We start from the raw sequence: 15,977 nt of genomic DNA on the forward strand, positions 1-15,977 counted from the left end.
ACATTCAATGTATATTGTTGTTTTGACCATATAGGAAAACAAAATAATATTCTTTCATTATCCCTTCAAGACCCATTTGATCATGCCATCCCATCATCCAAGACTCATCTGATCAAGCCAAGTGTTGATCTTTGCACGTTCTGTCAACAAACCCCAATTAATTCAAACTCTGTTGTTGTTGCTTCCATTAGAGGTAATGAGAATCTCATTTATCCCATCGTATAACTGTAAAGATGAATCTGATTGAAAGATAATTATTATGATAAAAATCATACTATTATCCCTCAACAATAACAAAACTATCTTCACTCTTCGATCGACGGTGTAGAAGCATGCTTACTCAACGGTCTCGATTACTCGAGTCAATGGTGTAAATTTGGGCCTAAACATTGCCCCCCAATTTCCTTGAACTTCAGCTCGTAAGCCGAATGTTTAAGGAAATTAACTGTTCGTAGCCAGCAACATTTTGTCATATTGCCGAAACAAAGTTTGTTCCTCGGCATTAAAATCACCTCCGTTCTACCACTGTTGTAAAACTGGGCCAAGGCCGAGAAGAATTGGGGTCGAGCAAATGATATGTTTTATATTGGCTCGGCATGATAATCAAACTTTGGCTGAGCTGGCCTGCCTATATACATATATATATAACATGTTTGCCTCGGCCTGTCTATTTATATATATATATATATATAAAACGAGCCTATGCTGAGTACCAGCTCGCCGAGTTCAGCATGTGTGATATATACATAGGCAGAGCACGGGATGGTCCTCAACTCAGTAGAACAACCTTTATTTAAACAAGCCTAGTGTGAATTGAACTACTAGGCCGTCAATCACGTAGCGTCTTCACTGTACTGCATGGGATGTTCCTCGGCCCCCTTTATTTTCTTAAGCATCGGCCTGCACGGCCGAACGGTGAAGAAAATAATTTATTCACTCTCCTTTTTTTTTTCGCCAAAGAAAATGAAAAGTGGCCGAACCATAATTAGGAGGAGGCCAACGATGCTTTGTTCCAAGCCGAGACCTATTTGTATTAAAATTTTCAAATTGATTTCGCTTTAGGCCGAATAAAGGATTTTCTCCAAATATTTGTACTTTGGTGAAAAAAATTTCATTTTCAACCGCCAAATGTGTTGAACAATTATTATGCCCCTTAGGCATAATTACTCTATTAATTTCGGCTTTTAACTCGAACAACTTAGCTGAATGGGATTTCGCCATATCGGCTTTATCGCCAATAACCATATCCACTGTCATGGTTTCAGCATCTAAGACCATGTCTTAGCCCTGTTCATCATTGGAGCACTCTTCTGACGAATAATTTTCGAAGCTGATTTGTGGCTCAGAAACTGGAACTTTTTCTTCTAGGCCTACCACAATTTCAGTCTCGACTAAAACAACAGGTGGCCTAGGTTCTTCTCCGGCCATCTAGACAATCTTTTTTGGCCGAATTTTAATTGTGGCCGAAGCAAAAAATTGCCCCCCAGCCTTTTGATCCAACCATTCTTGAAATGGAATTGATTTGAACCCAATAGGCGTTCTCTTATCGAGCCACTCATAATATCGAGCTCTATCTTCATTTAACCATTGATCTTGTAAGTTGTGATGAACCTTCACCTTTCTCATTTGAGAGAAAGATTTTTGCCTTTCTTCATTTGCTTCAATGATCCGGTCAAGGCTTTTTTGTTGCTCGACAATTTCCTTGAATAGGCGCCAAATCTCATCTTCTCTGAGATCTTGATTTATCATGTGAACTCCGTAGTTTTAGCACAAGTCCCACCGGGCGTGTCAAAATGTTGACCCTAAAAACTACCAAGCTTACGTGATGCGCAGGCCGAGTAACTAATGAGCTCACTACGTCCTTCGGTTGATACGGGGCGTGCCAACTCATCGGCCGAGTTCGGCTGAGGAGTAAAATTTGTTGATGTTGCGTTGAGCGCGCTACTAACTTCTTGATCTTGCGACTGCGGCCGAGGAAGGAACACGCCTCGCCCTTCGGGTTCTAAAGCTTGAAGACAAAGCTGCTAGTTTTGCGAAGTTCAATATCAAAATCGGCTTTCAATGTGCTGAATGTAGTAACTTGTAACACCTCACTTCGTCGAGATGACTAATGAGATGACCTCTGCCAATAAGGATTCAAAAATCCTTCTCAACCGAGACTTGGATAGATAACCAGTCGGCCTCGACGCAGTGCTGTTTATCCAAACTGAAAGTGCTCTGGGAACGGCTGATTCTACAGCAACAGTGATGTTTATCCAAACTAAAGATGTCACCGGTTGCCTTCACAGTGATGCTTATCCAAATTGAAGGTGTGTTGGCAGAAAAAGAAAATAAAAAAAATCTCAAGATGTTTGAGAGGTTTGCGCAGGGCAATTTGTGTGTTGAATTGGAGAGACCTTTTTTAGTCGTCTACCGCTTGGTATTTATAGAGACCCGCATGCTCAAGTCGTGGAAACCAATCCCAATTGCATTGTGACTCTAAGTCTTTATATGTTGCTAACCGCATACCTTATCACATTAATCAAAACTTGCTATCATCTTGAGAACCTGACCTTCCATCAAATTCGGCTTTCAAAGATTTATCCTGATGCAATCTTGTTTGGACTAAATTATTGACAACATTCAATGTATATTGTTGTTTTGACCATGTAGGAAAACAAAATAATATTCTTTCATTATCCCTTCAAGACCCATCTGATCACGCCATCCCATCATCCAGGACTCATCTGATCATGCCAAGTGTTGATCTTTGCATGTTCTGTCAACAAACCCCAATTAATTCAAACTCTGTTGTTGTTGCTTCCATTAGAGGTAATGAGAATCTCATTTATCCCCTCGTATAACTATAAAGATGAATCATATTGAAAGATAATTATTATGATAAAAATCATATTATTATCCCTCAACAACAACAAAACTATCTTCACTCTTCGATCGATGGTGTAGAAGCATGCTTACTCAACGGTTTCGATTACTCAGGCCGATGGTGTAAATTTGGGCCCAAACAGGAGGTCACGTGCAAAAAATGAGGGTAGCGGATATGAGAATACTCCATTGGATGTTTGGGCAGACGAGAAATGACAAAATTAAGAACGAGGATATTCAAAGTAAACTAGGAGTTGCTCAATTGAAGGTAAGATGAGAGAAAACCAGTTAAGGTGATCTGGACATTTGAGCCGAAGACATACACATACTTTGGTTAGAATTATGAGACAAATGTTGAGTGAAAAAGGTAGTGTAAGATCTAGAAAGACTTAAACCAAAAAAAAAAAAAAAAAAAAAAAAAAACCTCTTAAGTGAAAACACAGTACTTGAAACTAACAAAAAACTTAACGCAAAACTGACAGCAATATAAATGTTCTCACTTTGTAAACTAAGGCTTTGTTGATTTTATTCTTGTTGTAACGTATTCATGTTGGCGAGTTATTGACTTGACGTGCACGCACGTATCCATATTCCGGAGTTATTGACTTGACGTGCACGCACGTATCCATATTCCGGAGTTATTGACTTGACGTGCACGGGCGTGTGCAATTGATGCAAAGACGATAGCAACATATATTGATGCTTTCAGGTGATCCCTCCGTGTTAAAACGTTGCAGGTTACAAGGTGTTTGACGAAAAGCATGACGACATCCGCAAAATTTGTATGCTCCTTCGAAAAGGAATCCTCTTCAAATCTCTTCCTCCTAATTCATCAAATTTGAAAATTCAGACCATTGAAATTTGATCCAACGACTACAAACAGAAACTTCCTTTAAAAGTTATAATAACTTTAGCCGTTTGATCAAATTTAAACGGTCCGAATTCCCGAACTTGGTAGATTAGAAGGAAATGATCTAGAGATGATCCCTTTCCCTTTCTCGTGATCCACTTAGGGTCAACCCTTAGATATACGACGCCATCCATTCTTACAAGTCCTGTCGTTTTACTGGAGGACAGAATAAAACACTGGAAGGAAAAGGAAACCCAAAGATTAATTAATACCACTATGATATCTGGTAAAAAAATACTACTCGTCTTTAACACCAACTTAAACGATAATTATGTTACAGTTAAACACCAAAACCATTGCTCATATAATCTTCATCCCCACTGCTATAGGATTCCATCCCATCACTGTCGTCGTCGTCATCCTCCTCTCCATCCGTCACAATCTCCAGCATTCCACCTCCGGTCTCAAAGTCATCCACGATGAAATCTCCATCGTCATCGTCATCATCGTCACTCACGCTATCATCGTCATCGCCATTGCTCATATCATCCATATCACTATCATCCCCATCAAGATCCGGGCCCAGTATGGGGTCCACGTCCCCATCATCGTCGTCTTCGGAATCCTCATCTTCTTCTTCACTCTCAGCATCATCGGGATCGGAATCATCGTCGGTCGGCCTTCGTCGACCAATTTCATAAACTCTAGCAGAGGCTAACATGTCATCTTGGTCGTCCATTGTGATCAACCCAACAAACGAATCTGTAGGTTCTGTTGCAAAGTCGAGGACACAACGATCAACCGGAATAGTGGCAATGTCAGAGTAGTTAACTGCGTCCACTGTGCGGAAAGCAGCGAAGAGTGGATGCTTTACGCGTCGGGTGTGAACTGCTGACATTACATCGTCAAGATTTCTTCTGAGGATTGCATAAATTACATCACCACGAGCATTGAAAGTTATTGTTGTTTGGTCTAACGAAGGTACACTTCTAAGGAGTCTAAATTTCCGGAGATCCCAGACTTCGGAGTTTATAATCACCTGTTGGATAATTACACTAATCAGAACAGAATCGATCAAGAAGGGGGAAGAATACAAGCTTGCGAGAAGAAAAAAAAAAGCCAACGATGTTATGTTGGCAATAAAAAGAATATGATAAAGTGAAATGGAAGTGCAGTTATACATACCTCGTTCCCAGCAGGATGGAAGCCACCACCCCCATAATCCGTAAACTGATCAAAACGATGAATAGGGGTAGAAACCCGCCTGTCCCACAGGACCCCATTCCAAAGCAGCATTGTGTCAGAAGGGTTGAAATGTATTTGTGAGTAAACATGTCCACGACCTGTAGAGCTAGAAGATGTGTCAGACAGTTTCGATTCCAACTGGCCAGTTTGGATGTCATACAGGAGAATCTCTCTCCGAGCAGGCTCTGTTGATAGAGCAGCAAAAATATCCCCAAAATTGCTAAATCTTGCAGCCTTGCACCCTTCAAAGGAATGCATAGGCCCAGCAGAGACTGAAGATGCCTCCCACAACCTCACATCCTGGGCGCTTGACGAAAGCACAAGTTCGGTCTCACCAGAAAGACGTGACTGAACAAGCGTTACAGGAGACTGGTGGCTTGCACAACTCTCCAGTACGTTGCTGCTATTGGAGTCAAAAATTTTGAGCTCTCCACCATGGCTGCCTACTGCAATGTGAGAGGAATCACTAAGAAAGGAAATGCATGTCAAAGGGGTACCAGAATCATCACGACAAGTTCGCCACGGTCGGAATCTACTGTAAACAAACTGACGGTCCTTACGATTACCGTGAACCCCACCATATATGTTTCTGAACTCACGTGTGCCAAGCCGGGCTGTTGCATTCGATGGGGCATCGAGGTTTCGTTTTGGTTCAGGACAAACATGGGGGTGTAAAAGAGAGAGTGGTGGAAGAGTGGTTATAGGTGCAGGACACTGGCGATGCTGGTGCTTCAAATACTGAATAACCACAGAGTCTAGAGTTAATCGCTCTGAGTTGCTTGGTTGAGGGTCACTCTGAAGCCCAAATTGGGAGCCGGGTGTTGCAAGGTTGACACTAGAACTACCATACTGGTTATCATCCTGATAATCTGATGGCAAACAAGCTGGTGTTGATCGACCATACTGATCTCTCAAGTTGGCAGTTGGGGTAGAGAATCCAACAGGATCAGTTAGTAGGGCACTCTTCCGCACCGTGGTAGGTGTAGGACAAACCGGAGACCGAAGTCCATAGTCGCCAGTGTGAAGGCGTTTCCCAGACAATAACAAACACCCAGGATCCTTCAGCTCAGATAATTTTCGTTTCATTGGCAAGCCAATGGGCGTCTTACAATGGGACTCAGTATCGGTGGTAGGTTTTGGCAGGGATACCGAAGGAGTTTCTGATGCATTTGCAGAAGCAGAAAACTGTTTTGCTGCACTAAAAACTTTCCTGGGCGATGTGAGGTGAGAGTCATTAGACTGATTCTTCGACTGTAGACCAAAATTAGGAGAGAAAACTAGAGGTTTTTTCTTCGTATATGAGAAAGTAGGATCAACTTTTAATTCCTCATCCTTTGCAGTAATCTTTGATTTGCTTGTAAGAAACCCACTTGAGGTTCGACCAGAGGGCCACTGAATTTGTCCTGAAGGGGCTTCTTGTGTGGCTTGCTGAACAAGAGATGAGGGGGCAGCCAAAGATGGCAAAGGCATCAACTGAGCCTCTTTTAGCAGAGAGGCAGCCGTTGTGGCCAACCCAGATGCCTGAAGGTGTTCGTGTATTAATAGCAGTAGTTCCCTGAATTTTCAAGCATACATGTATGTACAGAGAGGAAAATTAGTAAGCAGAAAAATTCAAAAGCAATGAAGTTCAAATGAAGAATGGAATAACAAAAAAAACCGCTCCATACTTGGAATGGTATGTGATAGGAGTGGCAGCTGCTATAGCTGCCCTTTCTAAGCGCCTCAATGTTGGCATAGCAGCATCAGTGGCAGCCAATGTGCTAGCTCGTCCCGAATTCGTCACAATCTACAAGAAAAAGAAATATGAAATGAGTTTAGACTATGAACTAATAAGTCAGTGGGACAAAGGGGAGGGGGGCAAAAGAATATGGAATCAAATATATTCTTTGGATGTAAATTAAAGCCACAACCCCATATCATTTTTAAAACTAATTTTGATAGATTGGAACACTAGTACAAGAAAAGAAATGCTTACTGCAATGAGCTCAATCGCTGCCTGTGAAAGTTCAGCTTGCCACCTGCCTTGTTCAGTTCCGTTTGTCTGGCTACCTGAATCTCGAATCAGTTCTGATAGTTTCTTCCCAACCTAGAACATCAAATTGCACTTAGTAGCAGCTAGCACACAAAAATTGATTTATCACACATGATCCTAACTTCAGGCATTGACACAACAAAACCATAATTGAGATTTTGAAGACGATAACTTGATGGATACAGTGAAGAATAACAATAAAAGGTTTCAATATGTTTGGAGTAAACTCTAAAGTTGAAATATCTGAGGTACAGGCCCAATCATGGCAAGACTGAGGATATAGTTCAAAAAGCCTTCAACTTGAACCAGTGAAGTGACAGAAAAATTGAGAAGTCATTTACCTGGAGTTTTGTCAATATATGGGCAATAGTATCATCTCTGGCTAAACCAAGAAGGACTCGGCAAGCAAGTGCACGGAGACAGTCAAGTGCTGCCGGAGGAGAATATAATCGGGGTTGGAGGAGATGCAGAAGAACCTTTATACCATTGTTGGCACGAACAGACTCCCTAGCTTGGCGATAGCCTTGCTCTAATTGTGCAGCCATACCTGCACAGCCTGCCCCAACTCCTAAAGATATTCGGCGATCCCCCACCAATCCTGAAGTTGGTGTGGCAACAGGAGCATGTGTGCTGCTACTGTTGAACTGTGTACCAGGAGCTGCCGTGGAGCCTCGATCCGCTACAACTGATTCCCCAGAAGGACCAGTAGAGGGTTGGGCAGACTGCTGACCTTGTGCAAGTATGGGTGATTTACAACTGATTGATGGTGGAGGACAAACAAGATTGACCAACACATTAAGGGCTGATTGAATGATCTGGGAAGATACAAATAGGTAATCGGATTAAATGCATTGATATAAGAAAAGCAACACATCAAAGTAAGAAACGAAGTCATAAGCAGGTCTTTACCTCGGCGTCCACGTAGCTACCACCGACACTTGCTGCATCTAAAATGACAGCTATAGCAACACGATTACTGCTTACTGTCGAATTCACGATCATCTTGCGGCTGCTAGGGACCAATGTCACAATATGCAAAACACCTAATGCATATTGGAGTAAATCATGTAAATAACGCTCAACAGGTGGAGCCTGCAGATAGAAAAATCAGGTATAGTAAGATACGGAATATAAAGTGAAAAGGCAATAGGGCACACTGGAAGTTCATGTTGCAAGAGCGGGGAATTCAATAAAACCTGGCCACAAATCTTGTGAGAGAGACTAAATGTAATATATTATACCTGGCATAACTCCAACATAGTAATATGTCCATTAGAACCCAAAAACTTATCGACTGCAGGCCAAGGAGTCCTCACAAATGCAGGACCCAGCTTTCGGTCCTTCTGTAGCTGCAGAAATACTGCATCCATAGCTTCATTACTGATGTCAAGTGGCTTGTAACCTGCCCTTACACTTGGAAGATTCCGAGCTGCACTTCGAGTGTTCTTATTTGGACGAATAGAATCCACAAGCATAATAAGATGTGCTCTGAAGTACTGCCGCAAAGCAACACAAGTGTGGTAAGCTATCTGTTTCTCTGATGAAGTCAGTACTTCTGCAGGTGACCTATCATTCCGAAGTGATCCTGAACTTGGGAGTCCTAGTGCCCCAGAATTTACTCCAGATCTTACGGATGCAGCATCATTTAAAAGACCAAGTAATTTCTGTAAGCCATCATGAGCATCAAAAGCATCAAGAACTGCCCTGAAAACAAATGCAGCAGCAAAGAATAAGGCTGCATTTTTCCTGGCTTGATCCTGTGAGCACTCAAGAAGTTGAAGAGCTAATTCAACCACCTGGTAGACCACATCTGAAGGAAGAGCACAAACACGCTCCATTATTCCCTAAAAACATAAATAAGTCATCAGTCAAGATGAACAGAGCAGATGGATATCATCACCCTAATCTGAAATCAGAACTCTTAACAGCTAAACTTCACCCGACATGTCATTACCTGGAGAGAGCCAATAGTAAATAAGCAAGAAGAAAGACCAAAGAAGGTTTGAGCAACCCTAGGGACAGCAAGAAGTTTCTGTATGCCACCCCTATCCACAAACAGGGCAGCAAATTTCCGGTGAGCAGCCAAAGCACAGATGAGCTTCATTACATCAGGCAAAAGCATAGCAACCTTTGAAGCCTCTCTATGTCTGGAATTTCGTTGCAATAATGCAAGACATACATCTACCCCCTTCTCATGCAGTACAGGTCCAAGAACTTCGACATATTCTCCTAAAGTCTCAAGACATTGAATACAGTATTTTTCTCTCAACTGTGCAAGGGACTCAGCATCCAGGATGAAGTATTCTTCAGTATCTACATGGTTTTCCGGTTCTGTGCTGCTTGAAGTCATTGATTCGGCATTGATGCCACTAGAGCTCCTGCCAATCCATAGAAAATATTATTGCCCACTAAAAGAAGGATATTCTAGCACCTATAAGTCATATTTTTTTTTTTTTTTGAATCATTAAAATTTAAAAAGTTGATACAAGTCTTCTTTATCACCCAGAGGTACCTTACCTTGAAACTTCAACCGAATTGGCAGCATCAATGACGGTAGACGCTGCTCTTGAAGCGGCCAAAACTGCAGCTTCTTCATTATTTGTAGTTCCGAATTCCTGCGTAATTAAGTGGCAAACAACTGAGAAGTGTAAGAAAAAAAGAGACAAAATGGCTACAGAAAGTGACAGTAACATCTTTTGTACCTCTAAAGCTGCACTTTTGACAACTTCAGCAGCAGCATCACCAGCAGCTTTGATTGCTTCTGCAGGTGCATTGGCTGCTCTAGCTTCAGCTTCTGCAGCTCTAACTGCTTTCTTTACTAGCTCAGAAATATCTTTACATCCAACTCTGCAGTCCTGGAAGCAGTCATCGTTATCTGCCCTTTCCAAAAAGAAAACATCTGCACTCTTCCTAGAATCCGGTATTTTTTTCACATCTGAATTTTTTAGCGAACTCCTATCTTTAATGCTCCGTCCATGTCCCAACTGACTACCAGATCCTGGAGAGGTCAAGAGCTGTTCATTCTCTACAACTCCTTCATTGGTCCTTCCCTTCCCTCTAGATCTTGCCCATCCACGGTTGGGTCTGCGCCTTGAGGAGTCATCTCTCCCGATTTCATCAAAATCTCCAGATTTCATCTTTCCATCAGCATCATTGATCTCAACCTCTTCAGCCAATCCATCAGGTGGTTTTGCTCCATCAACCCATTGTTCTTCACCAAACGTTTGCCTACTGATACTTCTGACATGATCCCCTTCAACAATCCGATCATCTAAACATCTCTCATCTGTTATCTTTGGATCATCAAAATGATTTGTTTCCAAAATCTGCCGAACCCTAGCACGACCTTCATCTCTACCTCTTATGCAAATAGCACCCAAGGTATTTTTGCTCTCCGCTAAATGAGTAACATCCTTCTGAGTAATACTTGTCTCCCCCAAAACACGCACACGAAGATAACGCATAAGTTTGGCTGACAGCCCAGATGTCAACACATCTTCTACTACTGAACTGCCACTGGTTTCAATAACAATTAAGATATGTCAGCCAAACTAGTAAATAAGAATAAAATGAGGATGCAAAAATAAAGATATACTGCAAAAGCATACCCAGCCAAACATACAGCAAGAAGTCCTGTAGAATAGGTCTTCAGCATTTCAAAATCTGAGACCTCCTTCCCCCCCAAATCATGCTTCCATTTCTGATATTCGACCGATGAAATTGAAGTCTCATCCATCACACAATCTTTTATTCTCTCCAAAACAGCATCTTCAAAAACATGAGGATGCTGTATCACATTTAGGCTTGTCAGATTGATAATAACCCATATTATTCATTTTTCAAGAAAAAACTATGATTAAATGAAAATCAATCATTACAAAGAAAAAAGGGTCTTACAATCCAGGTTAGTGAACAGGTTAAAAGCAGCCTTGCAGAAGCTGCTTGCACAGCAACAGAGTATCTTGTATCTGACAGGTATTTTGAAGATATTAATTCAAAGAAATCTTCATGTTCCTGTAAAAGAGAGAAAAAATTAGGACAGAAAGCTTTTTTTTTTTTTTTTTTTGAAACAAGTTACATTCCACTCATATGAATATATTATACCAACCATCCTGAAGATATAAAATGTAAAAGGTAATCACATGCCAAAACTAGTTACCCGGACTGAGGTCCCAAGCCGTCCAATGTAATGTGAAGCCCGACCATTGCTAGATGAATGACCATTCTCTTCCATGTATCTGCATTAAATGAATTTTTTAACTCAATAATTATGGTTCAAAGAGAAATAAAAAAATTACGCCAAGCATACATATAAGATATACAGAGTTATGCAATGACCAAAACAGTGAAAAGTCACCAAATGGTAAATATACATCCATCCAAAGCATTCTGAGCAACAAAATAATCATGATTACCACCAACATAATAGAATAACCATTTCCTTTAATTAAAAATCAATATTCTTTTCAGATCTCAAACTCTCCTTTCTGCATATGTACATATGCATAACCTATTAACATCAAATCAACCCAAAAGCATATTATGTAACAATTAATAGTTACCACCATTTTTGAAAAAGTCTGCGTCTAACCACTCGATCACACCCTAGTGTAACTTCCCAAGTCGAAAGTTCATAATCTAGTGGACTTATTTCCAAATGTCTTTCCTTTGCTGAGATTGAGAGTACAAATTCAAAATCACCAGGAAAAGTTTAACTCATTAACTTCACATCTCAAAGACAGCTTCTTCAACTCACCTATCATTTTGGACTTGAAAAAACCCTAACCTCAAGATACAACTATAATGCTACATCCTATACCGTCCTTAAACCTAACTTCAACCACAGCAAATCATAGACAACCGTCAAGAAAAGTCTTCAAACGACACTTAAGTCATACCACCAGCAGGCCATGCATTACTATGTAAAGCCGAGAATGTATTGTTTACTAAGAAATGAAACTCCCACTAAATGACAGTATGAGCTTTCGGAAAATTCACATTACTCACCGATTTCAACAAAACAGCAAGCAAATATATAATCGTACATAGGCCAACAAAAGTCATTAAAATACACACTCAATGCCTTTAAAACCCACAGCCTACAAATTAATCTAAAGCGAAAACCCAATACTTAAAGAAAATAACGAGAACAAGAAGAACAAGAAAATGCAAATTATATCGACAGGCATCAATAACACAATATAACTAAAATAATCGAAAGCTAAAAAGGAAAGAAACGGTTCTAACCGAGACTCTTGAGTTTCAAGGAGCGAGGCAAGGGCGTGCAGAACAGTAGGATTAGGGTTATCAGGCGTGGCAGTGATCTTGTCCATAAGCTTCTGAGCCTTGGCAACCAATTCGTCGCCTTCATTCTTAACCTCCTCCTCCTCTTCCTCATCTTCTTCCTCCTCGCCTCCCTGAGATTGCGATTCTGGCGCCGCCGCCGGCGGAGGCGGTGGAGGCGGAACTGGCGTCCCGGGTTCGCCTTCCTCCCCTTGGCCTTGCCCTAAGTTCTGCTGCTCGTCCATGGCCGCCTCCATATCAAATACAGAGAATCCTAGAGAGAAAAAGTTGTAGAGAGAGAAGGGATTAACAATTGGAAATTGAATTAATATTTTTTTTTGTGTGTGAATTATGTACTTTATTGTTTTTTTTTTGAAATTGGATTTTCAGGGTTTGTGTTATTTATAATTCTGGAGTTTGCAGAGAGAGAGAAATGAAAAAGGAAGCAGCGCAGTGAGCGTTCGTTTTTATAGCGGAGGAGAGAGAGGGACAGTGAGAGAGGAAGGTCGAATAGGAAAGTTCCGGAAAGTACCCGACCCGATTAGCTGGAGCCCTACCCTGCCGTTTCCGGCGTTTGTTGGAGGACAGTTTACTTTTGGGCTTTTTGTTTGGACTTTTTTTACAGAGGACATTTCCTTCTTTTTTTTTTTCTTTTTTTTTTCATGTATAAATTGGATTAAACTTTACCACATCACTTATTGCATGTATTTTTTTACTAATCTAAAATTTACCACCACTTACTCACTACTACAGTATAGTGGTACTCATTTTTACTTGTAAGTAAGAAATCTTAAGTTCGATTTTTGCCAAAAACGAATTTGAATCACATTATTGCAAACTCATTGTTAGGCTTATCCACTCCCCTACCCTTTAATGTAGATAATATCGTTTGTTAGAAAGAAAAAACATTTACTACGTCGCTTATGGTATTTAACTTGAGGTGACGCCAATGTATTATTTGGAAAATCAAGATAAAACCATGGTTCATACAAAATTATTATATCACTATGCATAATATATCGTAAGAAAATAACCGAAAGTTATTCAGTGCTTCGAATTTACGTGGAGATAGGTAGAGAAAATAAAATTTGAGAAATGTTAGTAAGACACCAAAAGTTATTCGGTGCTCCGAACATGACAATGTAAGAGAAGAAAAATGCGCTCTTGCAGGAGTACTGACAACAACTCCTTAAAAATAAAAAAAAACATTTAAAAAAACATTTTTGTTTTTGTGATTTTTTTTTTTTTTTTGGTCAATCAAAAAAAAAATTTAGCTTAAGGAGAAGAGATGAGTAGAACGGTATGGGTCACGACGTAAGAAGGTTGATATGTAGGCCCAATGTTTCAGTCAAAAAAGGCCCAATATCTAGTGGCATGAGGCGGGAACAACTTAAAACGCACCGTTTTAGTGAGAACAAACAAACCTCACATCCACCAGAAGACATCAGTCACATTCTTCTTCAGAAAATCCACAAACCAGCAGAAAAACATTCAAATATGAATTTCAAAACTTTGGAAATTTGGAACTGGATTAAAGAAAAAAATGTCTAAAACTTCCGAAAACTACGAAATTCCAATGCTGCAATGCAAACATAAACGTCAGGTTAAGCCGTAAATCAGCGCAAATTCTTAAGGTTTTACATTCGTCCAGTAACTTGATAACTAAAACTGAAATCTAGAACAGCAGCCTCATAGCGCCCTCTGGATTGCAAACACGCAGACCGGAGAAGCAACGTGCAATCACGAACAAGGCCAAGCCGTGAAACATAACCAATCAAATCATCATCATTTTCTTGCGCTTTCGGTGACGCTTTTTAAGAGCATCAAGCTGCATCATTGCCCAATTACCATCAACAATGTCATCATCATCATTAATCAGAACACCCCTCTCTGTATCTCGAATGGTTCTGGTAACGTCACATGCTACCTCATACATCCCAAGCCAAGTGGCTAACTACACAAGCACAGAATGGCCGAGGATGTGCCAGAAACATTCTTGGGAAAAAAATGAAGAACAATGTAGCCGGCACCAAGTTTTCAGTTTCTGTGCAATCGCGTGGTTTCTGCCCGGCATGATTTCAATTCCTTCTGTATTCCTAAAATTCAACAGAAATTTCAAATATCGAATCGGGTCAGTTTAGATACACCCGTTGAATCACTATGCACATTTCACACCCAACATTAGACACAAGTTAGGAGATTCAACACTTTTTCAATACAAACACTTCACAAACATCATATGAGCAGCAAAAAAATTTCTCAACATGATCGATGGATCTGTCGGAACAAAATTAAAATGCAGAGACTCTCAATACTTTCTACACACAAAGCTTTCAAATATTGACTTGGGTGATTTTAGATACACCCTTTGAATCATTCTGCACACCCATTCTCCCAACAAGTGTGATGCATTATTTTTTTGCATAAACCCTACAAAAAAAAAAGGAAGAAAATGATGAAACTGAATAAATCTGTTTTCTTTCCTTTCTTTTTCTCACAAACCAAACAGAGGAAAAGCAGCAAATAACCACATCTGACAAATAGAAAGTAAATAAACGACTTTGCAAGTGATTAAACTCTACACATTCACAAATTTTCAACTAAAAACGAAATTTTCACAAAAAAAAAAAAAAAAAAATTGCCTGTTGGAAAAGATGGTAGCTTTAGCTTTGTGAACGCCAGAAAGAGAGATGGAGCTGCCATGGAAAAAGAACACACTTAAATCAGTAAAATTAAAACCGCCAAATTTCCAAAACCCAGAACTAAAAACAAATACCTTGACGGGAGTTAATCGGAGGAGATAACGCAGAGAAGTGGGTTTCTGTTCTTCCCTTCTTCCCTCATGAATATTGCCCAGTGCTCTCTCTGCAAGTAACCCACTCCGGCAAATAAACAAGGAGAACGTTCATAATATATTCCACTGGTCTCTTTTCTTCACTTATGATCAACGGCTTTGGACCGACAAAGTACAAGATCAACGGCTCTGATTAATGAGCACGCTCTTGCATTCCAATAAACCCCCAATTTTTCTTAATACGACATGTTTACATTAAAACAGGTAGAGAAATAAATTGGAATTGAATCTGTTATACTTGATAATCGAACTTAAAACTTTTATTATATGCCAGTGAAGAAAAATATTATTATATTATAATATTAATTAGCTAAACCAATTCTTCCCGTTTGTTAGCCCATTTTTCTTTCAAAATTTGGCTTGATTTTGAAAAAAATTGAAATTAGTTACCAAATGGTCATTGAGTGGTCATTTCAAATCGAAATTGAGTAGTGAAGTTGGGTGCATGGTTTTCTAATACAATGACATATTTACAGTAATTAATATGGAATTTGATTATGTCACCCAATAAACTAACAATAATAATTGGTATCGACCTCCACATTTATGAGAATTGAACGTAAAAATTTTCCATTCAAATGAAAATGAATAGTACTGAGTTGATGTACTAAATGACGGTTGATAGTTGAACTAAAGCACTAACTTTGATCATGGGGTCAAAATCTCTTTTCTCCTCTTAGTATAGTTTAGGACAATAATATCGCTTGTAATAAAAAAAATATTATATAATTTTATTATTTTCAATTGGTTTTTGTCTCGAACCTCTAACAAACATTTGAAATTTCTTACACATCAAAATAGACTCGTCAATAGTCATTAAGATGAGATTTTGATACAATTTCAAAGAC

The 15,977-nt window shown here is 39.8% G+C and overlaps 1 protein-coding gene across 1 annotated transcript; it reads right to left on the reverse strand.

Annotated features, from left to right (window-relative positions):
* Positions 1–3,958: 3,958 nt before the first annotated feature.
* Positions 3,959–12,831, reverse strand: LOC103931149 (DDB1- and CUL4-associated factor homolog 1). The gene is made up of 14 exons (XM_048580392.1): positions 12,240–12,831; positions 11,152–11,230; positions 10,890–11,006; positions 10,601–10,779; positions 9,695–10,508; positions 9,510–9,607; positions 8,947–9,370; positions 8,234–8,836; positions 7,902–8,084; positions 7,334–7,807; positions 6,936–7,046; positions 6,628–6,746; positions 4,901–6,515; positions 3,959–4,754 (listed from the first exon to the last, which is right to left on the reverse strand). Exons 1-14 carry the CDS (start codon positions 12,530–12,532, stop codon positions 4,056–4,058), a joined length of 5,808 nt encoding a protein of 1,935 aa, XP_048436349.1. The 5' UTR covers positions 12,533–12,831; the 3' UTR covers positions 3,959–4,055.
* Positions 12,832–15,977: the final 3,146 nt, after the last annotated feature.

The sequence above is a fragment of a genome, unplaced genomic scaffold (assembly GCF_019419815.1).
Source record: "Pyrus x bretschneideri cultivar Hongxiangsu unplaced genomic scaffold, Pyrus_bretschneideri_v1 Contig15, whole genome shotgun sequence".
Classification (NCBI taxonomy): Eukaryota; Viridiplantae; Streptophyta; class Magnoliopsida; order Rosales; family Rosaceae; genus Pyrus; species Pyrus x bretschneideri.